This window comes from Oryzias latipes, chromosome 14 (assembly GCF_053564925.1).
Source record: "Oryzias latipes strain Hd-rR chromosome 14, Olatipes_Hd-rR_3.1".
Lineage (NCBI taxonomy): Eukaryota > Metazoa > Chordata > Actinopteri > Beloniformes > Adrianichthyidae > Oryzias > Oryzias latipes.
The window spans coordinates 1644490-1669483 of NC_136250.1; the positions used below are offsets into that span (position 1 = coordinate 1644490).

The following is a 24994-nucleotide window of genomic DNA, read 5'->3' on the forward strand; positions in this document are numbered from 1 at the left end:
CGAATTCTATAACAAAAAGCTCACACTATTTGAGTATGTTTGAGGTATCTTAAAACAGCTTTTTGCAATGTTCTTTGTTTTTACCTACTCTCAGTGAATTGGACCAATGTCTGGGATTCATACCCCGTGGTTGAACCAAAGGCGACCACCACGTGACTCCTGTGGCCCCCTCAGAGGTCTGTAAAATCTCTGACAAACCTGCATAGAGGAGAGCTTATTTTGTTTAACCTTATCTCATTTCCTGAATATGATCAGATTTCCTCCTCATACCTGTACTTCATGTGTGAATGTTGATTGCAAGGTTTGACACAACACAAGAAAGGGCTTCTGATGAGCTTCTAACCCATGGCTCTCATTTGCTGCCTTTAATAGATGTCTATAATATACTCTAATCTGCCTGATCCCAATTTAATGCCACTCCTTCTTGCAGACGTGGCCGGCATACTAAACAGGGGTCATGTGCACAGAGAAGAGCCTTCTGTCCTGTGTATGTGGTTAGCTAGAAAAAAACCTAGATGGGGTAAGACAGAGAGGAGGGCAATGGCTAGATGCTTTCCAAACCAAAGCCGTTTGAGGTATTTGGTGTCACATTGTTCTTGGAGGATTCTTTCAGAGAAACAAAGAATTATTCAGATGAAAAATAATGTTGAGCAGTATGGTCTGCTCAACATTATCACTAAGACACAGAAGCAAAGTCTATCTGCTGTAGAGTGAAAGCTTTCCTACTGGACAGAAAGGGAAACAACACCATCATAATATGGTAGCCAAGCTAAAATAAAAGAAGTATAAAATGAAAGTTAGACAACGAAAAAAAACACTTTGTTAGTGTAACCCAGGTTAAAAGGAATCATACTGTTTTGATCCAGTAGAGGGCGCTATGCTCGCAGAATGTAGAGGATAAAAGAAAACTCATGCGGAGGGATATTGCCTGTGAATAGGCTCTGTGGGGGGAAAAAATCTAAAGTGAGTGACCAGAAAGAGTGTGCAGGCTGTTTCAGTGCGTTTTTTTTCCTTTCTTTAGGAATTTGCGTTAGTGCTAACACGCCACGAGGTTCAGTTTTAGCTAGCAAAACCAGATGTGTGCTGTACGACACAACATGCAGTGAGTACGTAAATGACCCGTACCAACGTGTAAAACCGAGACTATTTTGTTTGGTAAATTCAGGGTTTTTGTTATGCGTCAAGATTTTCTTCGATTGATGTAAGAAAAGTTGATGGCAGTTTTTGGCTTTATTTCATTTAATTTTATTGGACCCAATTTTTAACTGTGTGCTTTTGTATGTCCATCTAATGCCGATGCATAATGCAATGTGTGTGTAACACGATTTTGTTGTTATTTTGATTCCGTTGGACATAATCCAGTTAGTCTGGCATTCTTCTGTTTGCTTTGAAAAAACATCTTCTGTGAGCACGACTGTACGGCATGTAAAAGTTCAAATGCACAGCCTCAGAGATGTAAACTGACCCAAAACAGACATGACTTTCTCAGGTGGCACAAAACCTTTTCAGATAATATTGTTGTAACATTCGCCTCTATACTGGAAGAGTATCAGTTAAGCCTTGAAGTCCACTGAACACTTGGATTTCAAGTAAAACGTGTAGAGAAAGACCCCTTTAAGTCTCTCCATCTCCAGAACATGCCAAAGTCCTTCAACAACCTTTTCAATGAAAGTCAGAGCATAGATGGATGGAGTGTGAAAAGGCAGGCATTTTTCAACCTGAACATAATGTATGTACGTGTGCCTGTGTAACTGCATGGTACAATGTGTGTTTTCCATTCCCTGACTACTTCCCCCAGCCAGCCTGAGCACCAGCGTGTCGACTACCAAGAGCGCCATCTTCCATCTGCAGTGCGACGGATGGATATTGCCGACTGGGGGATCATTACAAGGGCCATAAAAGAACGATTTAGGGAACAGCCGGTGAGTGGAGTCAGCACGGCCTTCGCAGCCTCTCTCACTGGTGCTGGGTCACTGACAAAAAGCCCAAAACAAAGAATCCCAGGGAGAGAGGCCACTCACAGATGATGCTGAGAGCTGCTTGATCATTGGTTCTGAGCGGAAGTTTTACTCATGAAAGTGAACTTGGCGACTTCATATTGAAACTTTCTAAAACGCTTTTGTGTCAGCATTACCTTTGCAGATCAACTGAAGTTTATATTTCTAAAGAAAGTCACATTCAAACCTTCTTGAAACAAGATCTTTCTCAAAAAATGGCCACTGTGTTTTTTTTAATTTGTCACAACCTATTTTTAAAACCTCTTATTTAAATTAACTTGAAACATTTAAATTTAAACATTTCACTGCTACATAAATAGACAGATGGAAAAGATTTCTTTGAGGGACAAACATTGGAACATTAAAAACCACTGTAGTTCAGCCATTCACTCAAATAAATACTTTGGTTTTGAAATTTGATCCTCAAGTGAAAATATTGGGGGTCAGAAGGTTGAAAAACACAAACTCCTTTTCTTGGGTATTTTTTTTCTTTTCCTTTTGTTTAAAGATGCAGTTTTATGTGTCAGTGAAATCTAAAATAAGTCACTGAACAAAAAAGGCAACAAAAAAAGTTATAATAAAAGTAAAAATAACAAAAGCAGATATGCATCCATCCATTTTCCTAACCTGCTGTGTCCCTTTTAGGATCACGGGGCTGCCGGAGCCTGACCCAGCTTTTGCTGTAAAGGCAGGTAAACTCTGGACAGGTCGCAAGTCTGTCGCAGGGCCAGAAGATCTTTTAACCAAAACTGAACCCAGCTGAACCACTTTTATTGCACTTCTTACAACAGAAACCAAGTCCCTTTCAGACAGATTTTCAGTTCTAATCTGTTGGTTGCTTTATTTTTCACTCTTCTCCCTCTCTACCCAAACAGCTGCACAATGATGCACATTTGAAATCTCCAGTTTTGTTCTTGTTTCCTACAGAAGTTCTTTTGTTTGGATTGGTTAGCTTGATGCCGGATTAATCCCAACCCCAAAAAATGTCTTCTTGCATGATTTGTGACGGTGAATTATGTTTCAGTTTCACACCACCTAGCTTTTATTTTCCTTCCTTATAACTAAACCTTTTGGTTTTCGTGAAGCGAAGGTGAAATTGGAGTGTTTTAGAGGGCCTTTCCCATTCAAAATGAACATTTGGAGCTTTAAGTTCATTATTATGTCCACTCCTTATTATGAACAACCCCAAAGTGGTATTTTGATCATGTTTTTTCCACTAAAAAGCTGCGCTCTGAGCACCAGCCCCTCCCAATCTACAAAGACAAGCGGTTCCTCATAAGGGGGCATATACAGTAGAGTTGGGAACAGCCCCTTGTCTGTGTTGCTAGCACCGCCCCCCAGGTTCACACACACGCCCACTTTCTCCACTGAACTGGCGGTGTTCAGCAAACACTTTCCTTTTAAATACACAATACCAAATATCTTCCAATTGTGTCCCGTCTCCAATTGATGCCGGGTCTAACACGTGTTCCTTACTCAGGACGCCGGTCTTTAGTAGCGGCCGGGTTCCTTGTGCAGACGCCGGGTGTCTGTGGTATTTATAATGTGAGCCAGTGTAGCGATGGCCAAGAAACGCTTATGCGTTTTAGTGTTTAGATTTAATGTGCTGGCATACACCAAAGAACATTCTGGTGAAAAATCTGCACGGCATTTTGGGGAGGATCCTAAACGTATCAGAGAAAGGCACAAGCAGAGCCGGCTGCCACATTTTTGGAATAAATGCAGGGGATCATAAAGGCAGATATACAAGTTTGGGTGTTGTTTGTTTTCATGGTAGAAACACAGACGCGCTGATAATGACATCATGAAATGGGCGGCACCCACAAAGAGCAAAAGTCGGAGCCTCAGAGATCGAGTCATCTTACTTCTGAGTAGGAAAGACTTTACGAAAATAAGTCATATTTCATAAATAATTTGTTCTTTAATGTGCCAAAGATCCTATACGATTATATATAGGGATATAGTTTACTTTGAAAGGGTTAAGAAAAACATGAAATCTAGCTTTCACTCTGTTTCACGTTAGGTAGTGAAAATACTTATTTTTTCAGTTACTGCAAGTATATGAAAAGTCGAGCTATTCACATCAAGACGTGTCTCACTAATCTAAAATAAATGTGGATGTCTGACTGCTGCAACAAAGAAAAAAGACCCTTTCACAATTTTCTGAAAGAAAAACTTTGTTACTGAAACTTAAACAGGGGTACTGACCTATTTTTTATGACCAAGTTGTGTGCTTGAGTCTAGAAAGGGCAAAGGCCTTAAACCTACATGCCAAATCTCATCGTTGCCAGGGTAACCTCTTAAACTACTGAACAATCTGAGGAATAAAGAAAAAAAAGACAATCCATCAAGGGAGAGTGTTCATAACACTATATGTGAGAATCGGACAGAGCAGGAAGGACAGAGGTCCCTTCCCAACAGTCTGTTCCCCACTGTTTGCCAGGCTAATCAGGCCTGCAGTAGGCCTATGCCTTAGAAATCAGTTTGCGGAGCAGTCATGCTGCGTTTGTTCACAACACGGCTCCTGTTTCCCTGTGCTACATGTCTGGAACACAAGCTGTATGGTGTTGTGTGGCGCACACGCACACAGGCTTTTCCAGCACAATCTGAACAACAGCATCTCATTTTGTTTGTATTTTTTAAGTTTTATGTGTTGTTTGGCCCTGAACCCATTTAGTTTTTTTTTGTGAAATGAAAAACTTTAATTCAGCCAGTCCACATTTCCAACACAAATGCACTTAACATTTCCTTAAACAGTTTCTCCTTTGATCTACAGAAACTGTCTGACAGCAGTTATTTTGTTTCTTAAGAATTCTGCCTCAAACCAGCACACCTTGTTCACACATAAAAAGATTAATTGAAAAAAGTATACTTTGTGCTTTTTCTAATCCACATAAGCCGCGGGCAAATTCCAGAGAGTACCTGACAGAAACGGCCAATAAAAGCAAGAGACGTTTTCTGCATTCAGGAGCTGACCTGCCAAAAAATGGAAGGCACAGCTCATCTCACAGAGGTTCTGAGGGTAAAGTCCCTTTATGGTGCATCCCACCAGAGCCACAAAACACAAAGACCATCCTGCTCAGGCACGTCAGGTTTCAAAAGCTCCTGTCTGTTGAGCGTGACATTTCCTCACATAACTGCATGTAGAAGCATGAGCTCGTCATGCATGTCACCAATCCCACAGAAACACACAACCATTAAATCCTCAGCTGACCAGAATGAGGGGGCTTTAAACAAATACCCACAGGTGAATGAGCATGCTCCATCCTGAGCGCTCTTTGTCAAAGATCTGGTGTTTTAGGGAAAACAGTACAAATTGTTCTGGCTAACAAAAACATGCTACGTTTGACCAGTTTGAACATTGTCTGTAACTGAGTGAAGCAATTGCTTACCTATGAAGAAGAACTTTGCTGCTCAACACCAATCTTTATGCCACAAATTATATCTGAAAATCACCAGGATGTTCCTGATTGGATTAAAAAGGTCAACATAATGTTAATGTAAATCCTGAGCCACATCTGCCTCAAATGGAGCATTAAATACAAAAAGTAGAAGAAAAAAACCCCAGAAAAAGACTTCATTGGCTTTTTAATAAGATGCAGAGAATCCAGACTGATCTTTACAGTAAATGCCACAACTCATTAGACTAATTACCCTATCACACATTTACTCTGCTGCTAATAACAAAGCAGGCACAGAAACGGGGAGAGGAAAGCACGCATCACGTAAAGCAGGAGATCAGCAATTAGCGAAAACAACATTAAAGTCTGCACAGACTTCCTCAGCAAAATAATTGAGGCAAACAGCAGAGATGTTGCTTTTCTTTTTTAAAAGACTTCAGCCCCTTCAAATGCCCCCACAACGCAGGCAGAACTCACTTGTTAAAATGAGGAGTTATTTGTTTCTTATTGCTTTTTTCACTGTGGGAAATTGTATTTATGACAAGAGATTTGTGCAGTTATTTTAGTTCACAAAACATAAACCGAGTCAGTCTAAATGTCCTCTGCTGACAATGAACACCAAAAGAATGAAGGATTTCAGCTGTGGATCATCACGTCTCATCAGTCCATGTTGGTGAAGTTGCTAATCCTCCTGAACATGAAGACCCCACAGCAAGTCCTCACTACCACACCGTAAGGTCCTGATCACGCCTCACTACACAACTGCAGCCGGCTGTGGACTCCTCAACCATGAGCAATACACAGTTAGAATGTTCTTCTTCTTTCTCATTTGATTTATTAATAGTTATGGGTTTTTTTACTCACCAGCATTTGTGTTGGTAGAGCATAAATAACTGATAAGTTAAGGAACGGATGATATATGGAATGAAAATAATGAAAAATCAAAGTTGAGTAAAGCAAAACAGGAGTGGGATTTCTCTTTCTCCCTCTCAGGGAATTAATTAAACTCCTGTTGACAAACCTAATATTTAATGGTTTAAATGTGTTTAATGTTTTGTATGCAGAAGAGTTACTATGTCTAATTAGGATTAAGGATAAATATTAAATTATCTACAAGAGTTTGTGGATGTATACATATTTTCCATTTAATTTATGACTAATCATCCTAAGTTTGAATGGCAGGTTAGATGGAAAAGACGAAGCCCTCGAGGCCTGGAGTTTGACACCTGTAGTTTATGAGCTGTACTGCTAGCTCACAACCCCCAGCTAACGTTAGCGGAGCAACAAAAAGATCCAGATTCCAGCTCAGACGAGGAAAACAAAGACAAACATGAATCTGTTTGTCTGACTGTGGATTATCAGAATGGAGCAGAGCAGAGAGACTTGGGGCCGCTGACTGCAGCTGCATCACCGCTACAAGCTCCTTCTAACTGCATGTTTTATCTTCTTAAATTTCACCGCAATTTAAACATAGGAATAATCAGAAACACCGCTTTAATCTTAATTTTCTTTATCTATGACCTCCATCAAGTTAAAACACCAAAAACACAATTTTCATTGCAGTGGCTCTTTGATTTAAGGAGAGGGAAAAATGAAGGAAGTGTCGACGGGGATGACAGAGTTAATGAGTTTACTAAATGTGGACTTGGTGCTCATAAAAAAATCTGGTTTTGTTGCTGTTTAGTTTGAGGAGATTTAAGGTGAACCACAGCAGAGATGTTTTGGGGCTGTCGCTGGACTTTCAACATAGATGTTCAGCTTGCACTGAAGATTTTCTAAGGGGTTGAGATCTATCTGGAAACTGGATTCCAGGACCTTGAACTGCTTCTCACGAAGCCACTCCTTTGTCTTCCGGGCAGTGTGTTTGGGATCCTGGTCATGCTGAAAGACCCAGCCACGTTTGATCTTCAATGCTGATGGAAGGAGGTTTTCACTCAAAATCTGACCATACATGGCTCCATTCATTCTTTCCTCTACGCTCATTACTTCACGGTCAATCTTCAAGGACATGAGGGTAGATCCGTCAGCGAATCAAAATCCTCACAGAGAAGCACTGGACGTGATTGGCATGCTGAACAGCCAATCGAGCGTCCTCTGATACATACGTCACTGCACATGCGTGTTTAAATACACTCAGCACATATTCTGTCACCAGAAAGTCGCTACCTGTCCCGTCATGTACCCGGCAGAAGACCATTCCGGCCCACCGGAGAGTTTATTGAGGCCCGGATCGCCCCGCAAGCCTTCACAGTTCCCACCCGATGGATCCCAGCCCAAAAAGAAGCAGTGTTTTCCAGGGGAACACGTCTGGCACTGCAGGGTTTGAGTCCACTGAAAGGGCTCTTTGGTTGATAAGTGACACCTCGATTAAAATGACTCTAAACTTATGCTATAAGCTGTCATGTTAGCTTACAAAAAGATAAGAGCTGACTTTCAAAGCCTTTGTAGTGCATAGTGTGTTACTGATGGTAGCCTTTGTTACTCTGTTTCCAGCTCTCTGCAGGTCCACCGTGCGATTTTACCGCATGGAGTAATGTTCCCAGCGTTCAAATATCTTAACTTTGGTGAAGCTTTGCGTCACCTCTACCAATCAGGAACTCTGCTTTGGCAGTGAGGTGTTGATGATGTTAACAGTAGCTGAAGTCTAAAACCAACATGGAGGAGAAGCTGAAGCTTTTTGATTTGTTTCTTATTTGTATGGGGACAATAATAAAAAGGTCCTCTAATCTTATTTCTTATTTTCATTTTTTTCTCCCTCTGTCTAATACGGGACTGCAAGTCGTCACACTGGGTCACAGAGAGACAGAGGTACAGCTGAAAACAGCCATCATTCAGATGCAGCTCCTGCAGTAGATGATGAATCTCACTGTACAGGAGAATCTCTGAATGATCGAATGAACCATGGAGACATGATTACTGAGGCTTTTGTACAGCTCTTCAAATAAAGAAACCTGACCTCTAAACATCCTCTTTGTTTCTTATTATGTAGCCATAAGGCAAAAAACATTTGACGGTAGCTCCTCCCACATGCGGCAGGTCTATGAATACACTTCTGGATAAGCGTTGAGAGTGGAACAGTGCGGTTTTCTGTCACTGACTTTCTCTCAACCTACCAAGACAATATGCAGAGATGCTTCTGACTTTCTGCAGCAGCATCTTCAAAGCAAGCACTGCATCTACATATTACAACCGTTAAAAAATGGTAAATAACTTTGACTCACTGAATTCAACAATTGAATACAATTTGATCATTAAAAAGACATGCAGTTGTAACAACCAATGACACAAAAAGAATGACCTGTACATTGAAAGCCTGTGTGAAAAAGGCAAACTTTCATTTGGCTGTCAAAATTGTTGGTTGCCACAATATTTTACAAACTGGACACCCTAATAGGAGAATTATGCTGCTGTGGTTTAAACTATGTCTAAATGCTGAGGGGATTGCTTTCTTGCATTTTTTGAAAGATGAATGCGTCCATGTAACTAAAAAGATGAAAATCTTACCACAGAATTGATATTTGCTGATGTTTAGTAAAGTCTCTGCAGAAACAGCTGTGAATACAGGTTTTTCAAATTCCTTTATAAAGAAAGAGTTTAAATATTAAAATAGGTATTCTCAAGAAGTCGGTCATCTAAAAATTGATCCTTACCTTTGAAAATGACTGTTGGCGTGAAAGAGAAATGAATAAAGTTTTACAATACTGCTCTCCTATCCTACCGAAACCTCACATTAGTGTCTGCCTGAGAAGAGTTCAAACACTTTGAAGTACAATCTCAACAATGAACCTGATCTTTAGCTAAAAACCGTGTTGGTTCCTTCACACAGATCAATAAAAACACTTCACTTAATTGAGAAAAAAAGTTATTTTATCAACTCAAAAGTGCTCTTTGGTTGGTAAGTGACACCGATTAAAATGACCTTAAAGTCATTTTATAAGCTGTCATGTTAGGTTACAAAAAGATAAAAGCTCATTTTCAAAGCCTTTGTTAAAGCAGAAAGAAATCAAATAATTAATATTAATAGAATATCAATGATGGAAAATTCAAGACTGAATGGAGCTCAAGGCTTATGTGACTAATGTAACACCAGACTGAGACAAATGTCACGGGAACATCATGGATGCCCATATAAAGACAATTCTCTCTACTTACGCTCAGGTTTCATAAACTAAAATTACATTTGTGTCAAGATACTACAAAAGACTTGACAGGACGGTGAACCCACCGGTAAACGGCCCTCTTGTCAGACTCGAGCTGGGTCTGGGTGTCAAGGGTCACGCTGACAGAGCTGTTTCCTGCTGCAGAGGCAGCTGGGATATGGACCTGCGTCGTCTTGTTGTTCTGTGGAGTGGTGCCCGTCATCTGGTGGTAAATAAAGTAAACACAAAATTGTTTAGTATCTGTCTTACTGCCAAACATTTTTGTCAGTTAAGGAACGTTTGGGCCTTTTGTGTACATTAAAATCCTAAGATTTATTGCGGTGTGTGATGACAAAACACATTTTTTTCAAACTCAATTGTTTAGTCATGGCAGTAACTACAATGTAGTTGCTGAATATCTTGACTCTTGAACCTGAATATCTTGTACACACTGCATCCTACTCAATGAGCTCCTTTTGGTAACTATAGACGACATTTGGAGCTTTTCACTGATACCAGATGTGAAAGGGTGGGGCTGTGGGATTTGTAGTTTTTTTCTCTGATAGTCAGGAATACATTTTCCAATTCAAATATAAAAAGCAACCAGGTGTAACATTTATTTGATGATGACCTAAAAGAAAAGAGTCAGATTCATGAATCGACTATTACAGAAACAAGGCATCCACACATTACAGTTATAGTAACTGATTTACAAGCGCAACTGAACTGACCCATTTCTTGTCAAAGTACTCAGCACATGCCACAGTGGCCCTTAATAAGAATAGTTATTCCCCTTTGAATGACAGTACCTGAAAACTTGTTATGAAATGCAAACAATGTCCATTTGTGGGGTTTTTTCTCCCTTTTCCTCGTTCTTTTTCTGTGTAGGCATGAGCCTGAAAGGCCCCATCCCCCTTTGGTTTTTATTTTTTAATTTAGTGTGGGGTGGGAGGTAGCTTCAAGTCTTAATCCCAGCACCAATTGGGAAATAAATTAGCTTCTTCACACTTAACTAGCCCTCATTTGCATTTGTTGAGGGCGCAAGCTGGTGCTGGGGAGCTTTCCCTTGGCACTAATCCTCAGGGTGAAAGCAGACATGGGTGGTATGCAAAAAAGGAAGGTTGGGTGACTAAATAACAATAATCAAGTAGACCTTTAACGGAAAATCTGCCCAAAATAAAAGGCTTCAGCCACGGTGAAGTTGTAGGACATATTGGAATTTTGCAATTGTTCATTTTCTTTGATTTCATGACCATTGAAGATGCTGATTTAAAGAATTGGAAAAATAGAAAGTGAAAGATGAATGGACTAGGTCACACTAGTGGTTGGGGGATTTACACATAAAAAGAAAAATGTCTGATGATAAAAAAAGGACACATTTTAGGCAACATCCTGCTTCCCAATTTCGCTTGACATGTTAACATAAAAAAATATTTGTTTAAATGTTTGTTATGTATTTAAATTCTTTGGAGACAGATAAACATTTTAATATGCTTTGTTACAGTTTTTTTCCCAATTGTTTACACATAATTTCAAAAACCGGGTTCCACTTCTCAAAATATAATCAGAATCATCTAAACAGCACACCCAATTTGCAGAATTCCTGGATTGTTTGGAAAATGACACACTTCAGTCAAAACATATGATCATATTTGTGAAAATGCTAATAGTTTTCCTTTAACCCACGCTGTCCTCAATGATCAGACACTATTGCAGACAGTTTCACTCTGCTGTGATAAATTAAAAACACAACTGTAAAAAAACGAATTTTAGGAAATAGCATGTGCAAGATATGGGGCCAGATGTTGTTATGTAAGGGATCGTTTGGATGACAAAATGATCCCTTCCAAATCCACCCCTGCACAGTAGCTGCTTCCATTTGATCACATGCCTGCTCCATGGCGTGAATGAGGCGCCGCGGGTCGGATACCTTCTACCGCCATGCTGAAAACAACTCTGTGATTGGATTCAGGACGGGGGAGTATGAGGGAAGGTAGAGGACTCCAAATAAAGGGTGATCATGGAACCCATTCTGGACCAGAGCAGCTGATGGAATGAGACATTGTCCCAAATGACAATGTCCTGCATCTGGTCCGCTTGGCTTAATGTTGTGACATTCTCGTGCAATCTGTCAAGAAATGCAAGTATTAGATTTGCTTTATAGGGTCCCAGATTTGCATGGTGGATTGTGTGTGGTGGCAGCGCAGAGGGTGATGTTACCTTCTTGTTGCCCTGGCACAGTGGTGATTGTGTTTTCAAATTAGCACACGTACTTCCCAATCTTGTGGATGTGAGTCTCCAGTTTGTTCATTTGTGTCGCCATTGGCAATCCGGGGCTTTGTAATGCCAAGGAAGTAACCGCACAATCCTTATCGGTTTTGTTTAGTTTCAAAAAACACGCAAAAAGAGTGATGCACACATTGTGTTTAATGTTGTGTAAACCTGTGGCAGTATTTTGCTCCTTGAAGTAAAATGTTTCAAATTGTGTGGAGAATTTTATTTTAGATTGGAAACAATTGTACAAAACTGTAAGATGAATTGTATGTACAATTACAACATTTCATGTGGAGAGGAAATTTCTAAAGGTGATTGACAGCATAAAACAGAGCAAAAACACAGCCCCCTTATCTCTCTCTTGCATTCAATACCAACACCTAAAACCTCTGGTTGGTCCTTAACCCTCCTGTTATGTTCATTTGTGAGGAACGGAGATGATGTTCCTGGGTCAATTTGACCCGGTCCATGTTTTATTAATTAAAAAATGTCTGAAACCCAGAAAATCCTAACAAGCAGTGTGAATATATCATCACTGACTCCATTACCAATTATACTTTCAAAAACTTAGTTAAAATGCCGTTCTTTACCACTAACAGGAAGTAGTTCAATTATTTGATAATTCACTCGTTTTTTCTAAAATATATACATATTCTAACTTTTTTTTTTAATTTTTCACTACTGTATTACTTTTGAAAGAATAACATATAAAATACAATAGTTTTACATAACAGTGAAACATAATCTTGAAATTGTTTTACATAAATTCACTGTGAACCAGAAAAAAACAAAATCACAATACAACAAACAAGCAATTGCAATATGAAGTTGTGTGTGTGTCTGTACATCTACACAGCACAAGAGTGACAAGTCATCACACTGTGCTTTGTGCAAATTCATTTAGCACATTTCACACAGGTCATGCTTGTCTTGACCTGGATCCTGTCTCCGGCTCATCTCGCGTCCCTGACTGTCCCCCCAACTCCATCTGGATGAAGCTCGTCTGCTGGATTTTAAATATGAAGCTGTAGAGTTAGATAAGTTAATTCCTCTTTATGAGTTCTGGTGAATCGCCTGTCCGTCCTGGGGGAGGATGCCTCCTTTATGTGGACACCTCTGAGGTTTCTTAGTTTTTTCCGGAATCCGTTTCTTTTATTAGGAGTTTTTCCTTACCGCGAAGGGGGGTCTATGGGCAGGGATGACCATTTAGTTTAGTCTGTTTAGTTAGTTCAATTTAGTTTTTTCTTATAGAATTCTATGTATTCATGATCCTTTTTATTTTATGTTTTACTTTTCAATTACCGATACAAAGCCAATCGAGATGACTGTTGTTGTGAATTTGGGGTATACAAATAAAACTGAATTGAAATGAAGTGAATTGAATTAGATTGGATGAATTGACATGGTCACATGAGTCACTGCCATCCTAGTGGGCCCTGGCACTGTCTTTATTCTGTTTTCTGCACACAGGTTTGTCTGACGCATATTTGGGGATGAAGACCAATGTATTTCACCATTCTTTGATTTGAATGTCTTGCTTGGAGGAACAAAAATAAAAATGCCCTCATCTGGTTCAAAATCAGAATCATTAGAATCAGAATTTAGCTCAAGATAGTCTTCTTCTGATCATGATCAGTGATGACTTCCAGAGCCTCCTGGACTGTCGTCTTTCTGCTTCTGCTGCTCATTTTCTAAAGGTCTGCCTGAAAGAGTGTAATGTTGGAAGGACTTCCATGCAGAGAATCTTTTAAATTTGTTGCCCCTCCCCTGTTGAGTGATCACTGAATGTGGGTTGAGTTTTCCCGCAAGAACATAAATGGTTCCTGTCAAAAGTCATAACAACTATGCACCTGTGTGTGTTTGTGTGTGTGTGTCTATGTGTGTGATTGGGTTGAAATATGTCTCACAGCTGCAAATAAAAGGAAAACTAATAATAATAAGACATCCTTGTACCTTCAGTTTGACTGCCGGGTCAAATTGACCCGAACATCATCTATGTGATATAAACATGCAGGGGGGGGGTTGCATATATGTGAGATGAACCATTTTCATAATATATCTTGATTACACTAATTAAGGCAAGCAGAAGAAGTTTCATGCTGAAAAAATACTTTTAACTATTTTTCCCAGATGTTCAAACTTCTTTTAACAACAACTCAATTTGACCCGTAACATAAGAGGAAGGTTAAGCTGAGTAAGTCCTCCATCCATGACTTTAAATCTAAAATACAGTGTAAAGTACATTTACATTTAAAAGACACATCGATACAAAACTGGGTCATCAGCAGAACTATGACAACAAACACAATGTTAGGGTATACAACAGAGATATAGAAGTTACATTTCAGAAACACATTTTTTGGAAAGGGTCTGTAAATAAAGTTTGATTCAAACTCTTTAAGAAATCAAATTTGCTCTTTGTTTCTTGTAAATCTGTGTTTTTTCTCTGAAAATGATGTCCAAATAGAAACAGGCCCAAGTAAGAGGAGTTAAACACTAAACAAAGACATGTTGTCACTTAACCCTTGTGCTATCTTAGATGACCCCACCCTTCCATTGACGTGTCCTCCCTACCATGACAAAGGTGGATAAAGGTGGAAATATTTCATGTAATCCATGGACACCAGTGAAGATCACAAATCATTGAAGAAAAAAGGTTCAGAGCTCTGTCTAGTGGGTCTAAATGACCCAACTCCCAATGTTAAAGTGCCTAGGATAGCACAAGGGTTTTGAACAAAATGTTTGTGTTGGACCTGCTCCATTGCTGTGGGACAGTGTTCTCACCTGTTGGCTCTCCTGGTATGATGGTGGAGGAACACTCTGGGTGGCCATCATTGTCACTGCAGGTGATGGGGACACATGTTTCATCATGGGACAGCTTTACAATGAGACTGAAAAATAAGACATAAATGGAGATAAACCTTAAGTTAGTGCAAGAAATGAGGCATGGATCAGTTTTATAACATCTGCAGCGACCAGGTGCTGCTAAGACTAAACAATCAAAGTTGGGATCTTTACACACTTCAAATCCCACCGTCTCACTATTTGCAAGCTGTCATTTCTATACTCAGTTTGTTCTTTGCAGCACCCAAAATAAAGGAAAGTACAGAGACAAACAAAGCAGAGCTTTTTAAAAATTGAGTCGTTAAGACAAAAATTGGACACAGAAGCAGGTCGGTGATGATACTGAAAACAAATGGATGAGTTTTAAACATATTTGTATCATCCACTGGTCTTGAGACCAACTGTGATGAAAAAGAAAAAGAGACCAATTCTTCAGCTGTCGCAAGGTCAGACCTAGGGATCAGAATGTACACTCACTAGCCACTTTTACACTTTGCTAGTACTGGGTTGGACCCCTTTTGCCTTCAGAACTGCCTTAATCCATGGTGGCAGAGATTCAACAAGGAAACATTCCTCAGAGAGTTTGGTCCAGATTGACATGACAGCATCACATAGTAGCTGCAGATTTTTCGGCTGAAAATCCATGATGCCAATCTCCTGTTCCACTACATCCCAAATGTTCTCTATGGGGTTGAGATCTGGTGACGGTGGAGACCATTTGAGTCCAGTGAACTCATTGTCATGTTCAAGAAACCAGTCTGAGATTATTCCAGCTTTATGACATGGCGCCTTATCCTGCTGGAAGTAGCCATTAGATGATTCAAGATTCAAAGGGTTTATTGTCATATGCACACCACCATGGTACACATGTGGTTATAAAGGGATGGACATGGTCAGCAGCAATACTCAGGTAGGCTGTCATGCCCACCAGATATTATCTCTTTTTTTTATATTCTCTGTAAACCCTAGATATGGTTGTGGGTGAAAATCCCAGTAGATTTGCAGTTTCTAAAATCCTCAGTACAGCCCATCTGGCACCAACAACCATGCCACATTCAAAGTCACTTCAATCACCTTTCTTCCTCATTCTGATGCTCGGTTTAACCTGTAGCAGATCATTCTAACCATGTGTACAGACCTAAATGCATTGAAAGGCTGCCATGTAATTGGCTGATTAGACATTTTTAACGCGACGGGTGTGCCTAATAAATCGGTTGGTGAGTGTATATCCTCTACAGTGATCCAGACCATGGTCAAGAGCCAGATCAAGTCTTCCGTCTGTCATCAGAACAGAGTATGGATGCCTGTGCTGATGATATATGTCAAGACACTTTTTAGTTTGGGGTTTTGGAGGAAAATCTGCTAATTCTTGTATAGACGGCCAAGCATTGTCTAAACGTTTGTGGATTCATCACAGTGGCTGTGTGTGGTGTGTGCTGTCACACTTGTTTGTGTACCATGTGCATGTCTTTGGGAGTCATTTAGTTCTTTGATTGCATCTTTCGGTTTCTGTTCTCATTCCAAGTGGTATCAGCTGTAAGACATCTTCTCTGTTATCAGTCCTAATTTTAATTGCAAATGCAGCAAGTGTGCTAGTGATTAAATGGAAAATCACACATTAATTGATGAGACTGAAGATAAAGCAATTCCAATTACCAAAATGTTTTAGGTGGTTATTCAAGTTTCAGCATTCCTCAAAGGAACAAGCCTCCAATTGCCTAATTTAAGCAGGTAATCATCAATCTATGCCCATGGATTGGTCTAAAGCAAGCAATACGTGGCTGCTAAGAAGACACAACATTCAAACAATGAGACTAGAAAACAGAAAAAATAGAAAATAAAAAGGAATCAATGATAAAACACAGCCCTTGCAGAGCAACATTCCTCTTTCATTTAAAAGTTCAAATCCTGCAGACAGTCCCTGTAATTTCAGCTCCATAAACATTCATATACACAAACTGGACACTTCAGAGCTTCAACAAGGTAATGGAAACATTCCTCAGAGAGTTTGGTCCGTATTGACATGACAGCATCACGCAGTTGCTGCAGATTTGTTGGCTGTACATCCATGATGCCAATCTTCCGTTCCCCCACATCCCAAAGGTTCTCTATTGGGTTGAGATCTGATGACAATGGAGACCATTTGAGTCCTTGGTATTTGCTTTGGTTTGAAGGTGAGTCCATCTTTAGAACTGTATCTCTTTTAAATGTGTGCCGCTTCCTCCTTAAGACAAGCAAGCATTACTGTGGAGAACAACCTGATTGAGTTCTGGGGTCTAGTATGTTTTGTTTTTGCCTTTTTTCTTAAAATTTGCATATTATCTTGTTTCAAAATCACAAAGCACAGAGAAATTTGCCACAAACATGTGGAGAGGACATAAAGCAGGAATGTACTTCTGTATGTACTTCTGAAAATGCTCCTTAACACCCATCCATATTCTTAACCCACTGTATTCCTTTTGGGGTCACATGGCTGCTTGAATCTGTCCTATCAACTGTTGAGTGCAGGTAGAGTACACCCAGGACAGGTCATCAGCCTGTCGCAGGCTCACAACACGCACAGACCCAGGGGGGATTCAGAGAGTTTAGAGCATGTTTTTGGATGGTGGGAGGAAGCTAGAGAAAACCCATTCATCCACGGGGAGACACATGCAACTCTGCACAAAAAGGTCCCAGTCAGGATTTGAACCAATGATATTTTTGCTGTGAGGTGGGAGCGCTAAGCACTACACCACTAACAGCATTTGATCATAAAAATATACACAACATATGGATATTCTCTGACATCACCTTTTAGATTGTGCATGGCTATAAATGAAGCCTTCAAGGCAAAAAGACAACCTGCCAATCAGAAAAAATACACCACTCACTGAGAAAAATCAAGACAGCTGATTAACCCCCACCCCCACCCCTACAAACAATAAACACAAAAGCTTCATAAACCCATAAATCGCAAATACTTTTCGGTTTGCATTAAGTTGAGGAATAAAAGGTGAGGGCTTATTTTGGAGGTGTTCTGACTTTTTTACCACCAGAATATGTTAAACTCAAGTAAGTTGTTGTCTGGTGACGTTGGTGACTCATCAGAGGTAACTAGAGAGGAGAAATCAGCTTCAGATGACAGTATCGCTTGTTTTGCACTGTCTTCATATTGTAGCCACTGAGTTGCTTGTATTCGTCCTGCATTGCTGCTTGCAGTCTTCAGCATTGCCTTCATCCTTTGGTGCCACAAAAAGCAGGAGTTCTGTAAAAAATGCTTTTACCATTCTAAAAGTAAAGAGACAAGTTTTGGCTCAGTTAGTAGCTTTCTACTAATCTGGAATTCCGGCTTTGGAATCATTTTTAAAAATGTGGTCATTCAACACGTCTGTGTTCAGTCACATAGCATAGTGTGTCCTTTTAGCTCAAGAAATTACAACCAAAGCTAAATGTCTCTTTGGACTTTAAATAAAGTTGTGAGCCTATATGGGATGGGTGTATGTGTGGGTGGGTGTGTTGGGGGGCAGTTATCTTTAAAGACTCTACTTCTTAGAACCCATTTGTTTGGAGAAAAGAGGCTTCATACCTAAAGCTTGGATGAAGAGCTCTTACTCATACAACTTACACAACATTCTTCTGCTTTTTTAGAGACGAACCAATATTACATCTACATGTGTGAGACATGCTCTGCTCCCCTTGAAATCCATCTTTTTGAGTGTCCTGGTTAAAAGACTGACCATCAAAGCAATGAATAATATTTAGAGATAGATATGTCACCTTGGAAAGATATTATGCATCCTAATGAGCTGAAAGGGATGTAGCCGAATAAATAAATGGGGTGTTTTTGAAAGGGAGCAGGATCTAATCATGACCTTATTGTCAGCCCTGATTTACCAGGCAAACAACAGGAGGGAAGTCTTGATGGCTTTGAGTAAAACGATGGAGGAAAGGGCGGAAAAGTAATGAGTTTTGGGTCTTTTTTTGTTGTTTTTCTTTTGGCGACATTCAAACTAAGGTATATTTAAATCAACTGAAACGCCTGCATAGATACGGAGATCTCACAGCTTCAACTCGAGTCATTCAAGGAGCTGCATCCCCATCACAGCATCACAACCTGAAGTACACACACAAACACACATGCATTTGCATGCGTATACACTGAAGTGCACGAGTAGCCTGAGGCAAGGAGAGCCTAACCACTGGTCTTAGGGCTACAAATCGCCCCCAGGCTAAAGCAAGCTCCTTGCATACTACAGAAAGAAGCCAGTTTACGCTCCCAGACCACCTCATTAACCTGAGCCTCTGCTCCTCCCTTCATCCAGCTAATACTCGACTCCACAGCACTTACAATTCATACCAATATCATTTATTCATCTGCTCTTGTTGATTGGACTCCCTCTAGCCCACAAGACAGATCAAGTATTGACTGAAAACTGTGTGAAGGACTTTTAGGACTGTTGTAAACAAGTAAGTTTATTTAAGATCACAGGGAAAGAGGCCAGGCACATCTCTCAGATGGGGCTGCCCTTGTCTAATGAGAAACACATGATTCTGTTCCAAAGGCACATCATGGACACTGCTTTAGCTTTGCCATGCTGCCAGTACTAAGTGTAACCTTTATAAAACTGTGGAGGAGATGCAGGTCAGTGGATGTGCACTTATGGGAATGTAGGCAAAAGCTTTGCTGCCAAGCGCCTTCGTACTTATCGACCCGCCAAACTTATAATTTCACACAAAAACTGGTTAGTTATGTCTTTTGTTTTTGTGAGTCAGCTGGTGCGGGCTTTAAGAAAAAAACCTCTCTTTTCTTATTATGTAAATGAAAATTATGAGTATTCTAAAGGAATTTGACCATTTACATGTGGAATATCACAACATTGTTTCAAGAGACACATTTGATTGAATTATCAGAGGGGATTTAAGCCTTTCTGGTAATTGAAATGCATTTGGTTCTGTTTGTACAGACCAGGCTTTTTCCACTGGGGGGATCCATCTCCGATCTTTTTCATGGTGAGCTACACGGAGCTCAACTGGACAAAGTGATCACTTCATCCTACTGACGCGGTGGGACAGACTTTCACACCCACACTGTGACAATAGCTGAATTTCACCTACACCATTCAGCAAAAGCAACAAGCATTGGAGCTCGTACCTAACTACCGTACTCAATCCATAAAGCTTTTATCTCAACACCCAAAAAGGGCAGACTTTGGCAATATAACCGGACTGAAAGTCATTTGCATCTGACTGGATCCGATTCACTGACCTATAATGGATCCAGAACATCTTTGTCCAAACTTCCAGCAGTGAGACTCAGACAGAAATTCCTGCTACTGAACAAGGAAGTTTTCCAGATTCTTGGATTTCTTCCAGATCATCAAGTGGAAATGCCGATACCCACCCCTACTAACTACTGTAGTTACTCTTTTACGGTACAGTAAGATAGTCAAAAACAATGTAGATTTTCTCCTTCTTGTCTTAAGAAACACAGAACTGAACTTTACTAACTTTCCATCAAGCAGATTTCTGCAATGCGGTCTTACGTAATCTTTTTTTTTTAACTTGTCCTGTCCAACAGCTGAGCAGACAGATGAGAGCTGAAAGCCTCTTGTGTTGGACATATTTTGCTGTTACAATAGGGGTTATGAAACATTTCACACACTAGGTGTACAGTATATTTAAATAAACCCTTTTTGTAATTTAGGCTAAACTTTATTCATCTTACTCATAGTCTTTTGTTGGACCGGACGGAAAGGAAAAGGAGGGAAGAAGAGATTATGATCTACTTTTTTCCAGGGTTTGGAATATTTCCATGTATGTCATTTGCAGAAACTGCTGTCTGATCACTAAGAAAATATTGTGTTGCTTTCTAATTTTTGGTTTCTTGGCATGGCCCCATTCCAATGTCAGATAATCTCTAAAAGAGACATAAAACTGGAGCCTTGGATACAATCTCTCCCACAGACTAAGGTTTGCCCAGGTTCCTACAGTTAAAATAAAGCATCTTTTATACTTATCTACACTTTGACAGTATCTACCCTTTTCAGGAATTACCCAACTATCTAAAACTCTAACAGCACCATTTGTGGTGGATGTACAGCTCATGCAGTCAGAGAACTGTAACTCAGGAAGATAATTTTTAGAGCTTGTAAAAGGAAAACTAGAGTTCTGCCTGCTGAGTTTGCTGGATGACAGCAGCTAAAAGGGTGAAAAGTTTGATTGTGCATTTTTGGATTTTATTTTTAACAGAGGTATTTCATACAGACTTTAAAAGCAAATGTAAGCTGTTTTCCTAAATGAAAAACAGCAATTGTCAACATTATTTATCATTTTTAGAATGTTATCGGTCTGTCTCATTGTTTTTTAGGCTTTTTGCAGTAACAATAAGATCGGGTTGGGTTATTGGGTTATTGTCTTTCAACTGGAATATTTTTTCAAATATTTTTCAGATCAATATTTCCCAGAGAATATTGAACCAAAAAAATGCACTTTTAATGTTGATAATAAAGTTGTTGATAATAAAGTTGTTTGCATGCCTACCATCTGCCCCAGAGGAAATTTACAAAAAATGCATCACTCCACTTTTGATTTAACACAGCCCATCCTACCTCAAACTATCTGTCATTCTAACAGCAGAAACCAACACAAACTGTATTCCATAACGACCAAACAAGCATTTGCATAAATAAAAAGAAAACAAGAACAAGTACTGATGCCATTGTCAGCAATTAAAAATGAAGCTGTGGATCTAGCAAACTGTCGTCCCCGAGGGAAATCCTTGTGTCTTCATTATGATCTGAGAAATATTTGAATATGTGAGGGGTGTTTGTTAGGCATTTCAGCTCAAAACAAGGTTATAGATACATTCAAGTAAAGAATGTCATTGTAAATTGATAAAAGTGAGTGAGAGGGGCTTTGTCAGTTCGAAACCTTGTTGAAATGAAGTGTTTTGATAAAAAATGTGCCAAAACTGTCAAACAAGTTGAAGAAATGCGAAAAGGCAGTAGTGTTCTTTAGGATCTACCCACACCAGGCTATCTGTACTGGACGCTAGAGATGTTTGACATAAAAGTACAGTTTGTTTGGTTCCTGCAATCACTCCTTCCATGCTAATAAAAAAACTTTAACCTCTTCAACGCCATATGTCACTAATTCACGTAGTGCCATGAAATCCAGGACTCCACCTAATTTAGTATCACCCTGAAAGGAATAACACTGAAGACTATTTTTTTTAAACAAGAAATAAATTCAGGCTTGAAGAGGTGAAGGTCCCCTACTGTTAAGAAGGACTTTTTAAATACAAATTCATCAACTTTTATTCACTTTCATGCACTCGTGGAAAAGATCACTGCAATGTGCTTTACCGTCGGAACGAGCATCTGGCTGAAGTTGAACTGCTGCTCTTTGTTACTGTTTGCATTATTCTCCATGCAAATATGATGATGTGTTTTTCTGCACAATGTGTCTAGGCAGACACCAGTGCTTTACCAAAGCTGTAATTATAAAATATGTTAGGTCATTCCAGCTAACTCTGCTCCATTACACTGTTGCTAAGTTTTAGTGGGGAAACATACTCGTGTTAATATAAGTATGAACCTTTAATTGCTGCTTACAATGCAGTTAAATGCTATATATTTTCTTTCCTTATTTTTGATTCATGGGTATTTGGATGTTAAATCTGCACAGACTGATCTGAATGTCTTCAGTTGAGCCGACAACACAGTTTTGTTCTTCCACACCACTTTTGGGCGGGTTCAAATCTAGTTGAAAATGTCATGTGACTGTAGTCACAGCAAGGGTCTTGCACATAACATAATTTATAAAAAAGACTTTGGTCCCCGAGTTAGGTTAGTCTAAGCTGAGCAACTGACATGACAGAAATTCAAGCTTATAGTTTCTGTAAGTTTTCTGAAACTTCCACTAGAACGGGCTGGCAAAAAGGAATCCAAAAGAAGCCAATCACACAAATGATACCGTCATTCTATCTAGATGTAAGCACAATAGCAAAAGACAAGGGGAGCAGACACATGAGGCACAGGGTAAGGATCTGGACCAGATCTGGCCACAGAAACAGATGCAGGCTGACCAGCTGTCCAGTGTGTTTTTACTGAGCATCACCGAAAACAGGAACTGCCACGGGCCAAATCCCTGCTTAAATGTTGAGGCATGCACCTCCTATCCCTTGTGTGGCCGGCCTTAGTAAAGACATACATGTAACTCCTAATAATTTTGGAACATGTGTTCTATTCACTGGCTTGCATGGTTTTGAGCTCTTTATTTGAGATCTTGTTAAATCTGAGTCTTGCCATTTAATAGAGACTTATTAGATTTGTTTATTAATCCCACGAATGGGAAATTTCCTTGTCACAGTAGCATGGAGTTTGGCAGAAGTATGTTCAGAAAGTAATTAACATACACATTTTGAAAGGATATATACAGAAATAAGAGTGTTCTGAAATAATAAACAGGGAAAGAGATGTGCAGGAATATAGAGTCATCTGTATATACAGTTTTTGTACAGTAGAATAAAAGACAAAAACTAAAACTATAAAAACTATTTACTTAGGCTGAGGTTGAACAGCCTGATAGCAGCTGGGATGAAGGACCTGCGGTAGCATTCCTTTTTGCATCGTGGGTGCAGCAGTCTGCCACTGAAGGAGCTGCTGAGGTCTGAAACAGTCTGGTACAGTGGGTGAGAGGGGTTGTCCATGATTGATGTTAGCTCGGCTAACATCCTCCTCTCACCCACCTCCTCGATGGAGTCCAGGGAGCAGTCCAGGACAGAGCCGGCCCGTCTGACCAGCTTGTTCAGTCTCTTCCTTTCTCTCTCCGAGCTTCCGCTGCTCCAGCAGACCACTGCATAAAGGATGGCTGAAGCTACCACAGAGTCATAGAAAATTCTTAGCAGTGTCCTGCACACCCCAAAGGACCTCAGTCGTCTGAGCAGGTGGAAACGACTTTGGCCCTTCTTGTACAGGGCGTTTGTGTCGTGTGTCCAGTCCAGTTTATAGTTTAAGTGAACACCCAGGTACTTGTAGTCCTCCACGACCTCGATGTCCAAGCCCTGGATGTTCACCGGTGCAGTCAGATGTGGTTTCCTGCTGAAGTCGATCACCACCTCCTTCGTCTTGCTGGCGTTGATGTGCAGGTGGTTCAGAGCACACCAGTCCACAAAGTTGGTGATGACCTCCAGGTACTCCAGATCGTTTCCCTGAGATACCCGCCCGACAATGGCTGTTGATTGTCAAATCACCAAAATTGTAATTGTTGACTTCCTTTTACTCATAAATGAAGTCCATGCACCACTTCTTCTAAAGAGACCATAAAGATATATATAAATGGACGGACGGATAAACTCTCTCACCCATCGACTTTTACAGTCCCCTACTTGAAGCCTAAATTGTCAGCTCACGGCGCTGCTGTATTGGCTGGAGTTAACTCCGTCTAATCCAATTATAGGGAATATAGGCAGGACCGATTTAGTGTTTTTTTCCCCCCTTTTGTTTTTGTCCACGCCCACAGTTTAAAACCCTTGTGCTATCTTAGATGACCCCACCCTTACATTGACGTGTTCTCCCTACCATGACAAAGGTGGATAAAGGTGGAAAGATTTCATGTAATCCATGGACACTAGTGAAGATCACAAATCATTGAAGAAAAAAGGTTCAGAGCACTGTCTAGTGGGTCTAGATGACCCAACTCCCAACATTAACGTGCCAAGGTTAGCACAAGGGTTAAGCCAGCCTGCAGTCCCTCCATGCTAATGCGACCAATACGCATCAGCTAAAGTATCCAGCAAGATAACAGCGGGGGACTAATCTTTCCATCATGAATCTGCATCAGTAAGTACTTCTGTGTTTTACTCATAAAATGTACAGTGGTGCAAGTGACTTTTAGACAGCAATAAAAACATATTTTCCTAAATGACATAGTTTGCAAGAACGCGTCCTCCAGCTCATAACAAGTTCGAAAATTGTATTTCTGTGGTCCTAATATAGAATTTAAAAATGTAATATCTTATTGTAACCTTTATATATCTATTTATTAAACAATGCATCATAACAGCAATAGATAAATGTGTTACATATTATTTTCCTCTCAATTTAAAGAAGTGTTAACATGCTGTATGATCACATAATGTTGTGTTGTGATTTATATGTATCGTGAGCAAAAACAAGATGAAATATTTTCCATTTGCAACACATTTTTTGCGAAAACAGCACATGTCCAAATATTTAAGTAAAATCTATTTCATTGTCTTTCAAATTAGTCTGGATTATTGGTGATGTCTTTATTTTTAATTTGAATAATCTTTTACTCGACATGATTGAAAAACAATTCCATCACACCTTTGCTCTGT

At 39.9% G+C, this 24994-nt stretch overlaps 1 protein-coding gene across 3 annotated transcripts in view; it reads right to left on the reverse strand.

The window, feature by feature from the left end:
* The window catches only part of LOC101163134 (pbx/knotted 1 homeobox 2), a 107152-nt gene that overhangs the window by 25917 nt on the left and 56241 nt on the right, over positions 1 to 24994 (reverse strand). For all 3 annotated transcript variants that reach the window (XM_078931062.1, XM_023962256.2, XM_078931061.1), the window contains 2 exons: positions 14596 to 14702; positions 9624 to 9760 (listed from right to left, as the gene is read on the reverse strand). In XM_078931062.1, the coding sequence (XP_078787188.1) occupies positions 9624 to 9760; positions 14596 to 14682 (224 nt within the window). In that variant the 5' untranslated portion in view covers positions 14683 to 14702. The remainder of the gene's footprint in view (positions 1 to 9623; positions 9761 to 14595; positions 14703 to 24994) is intronic.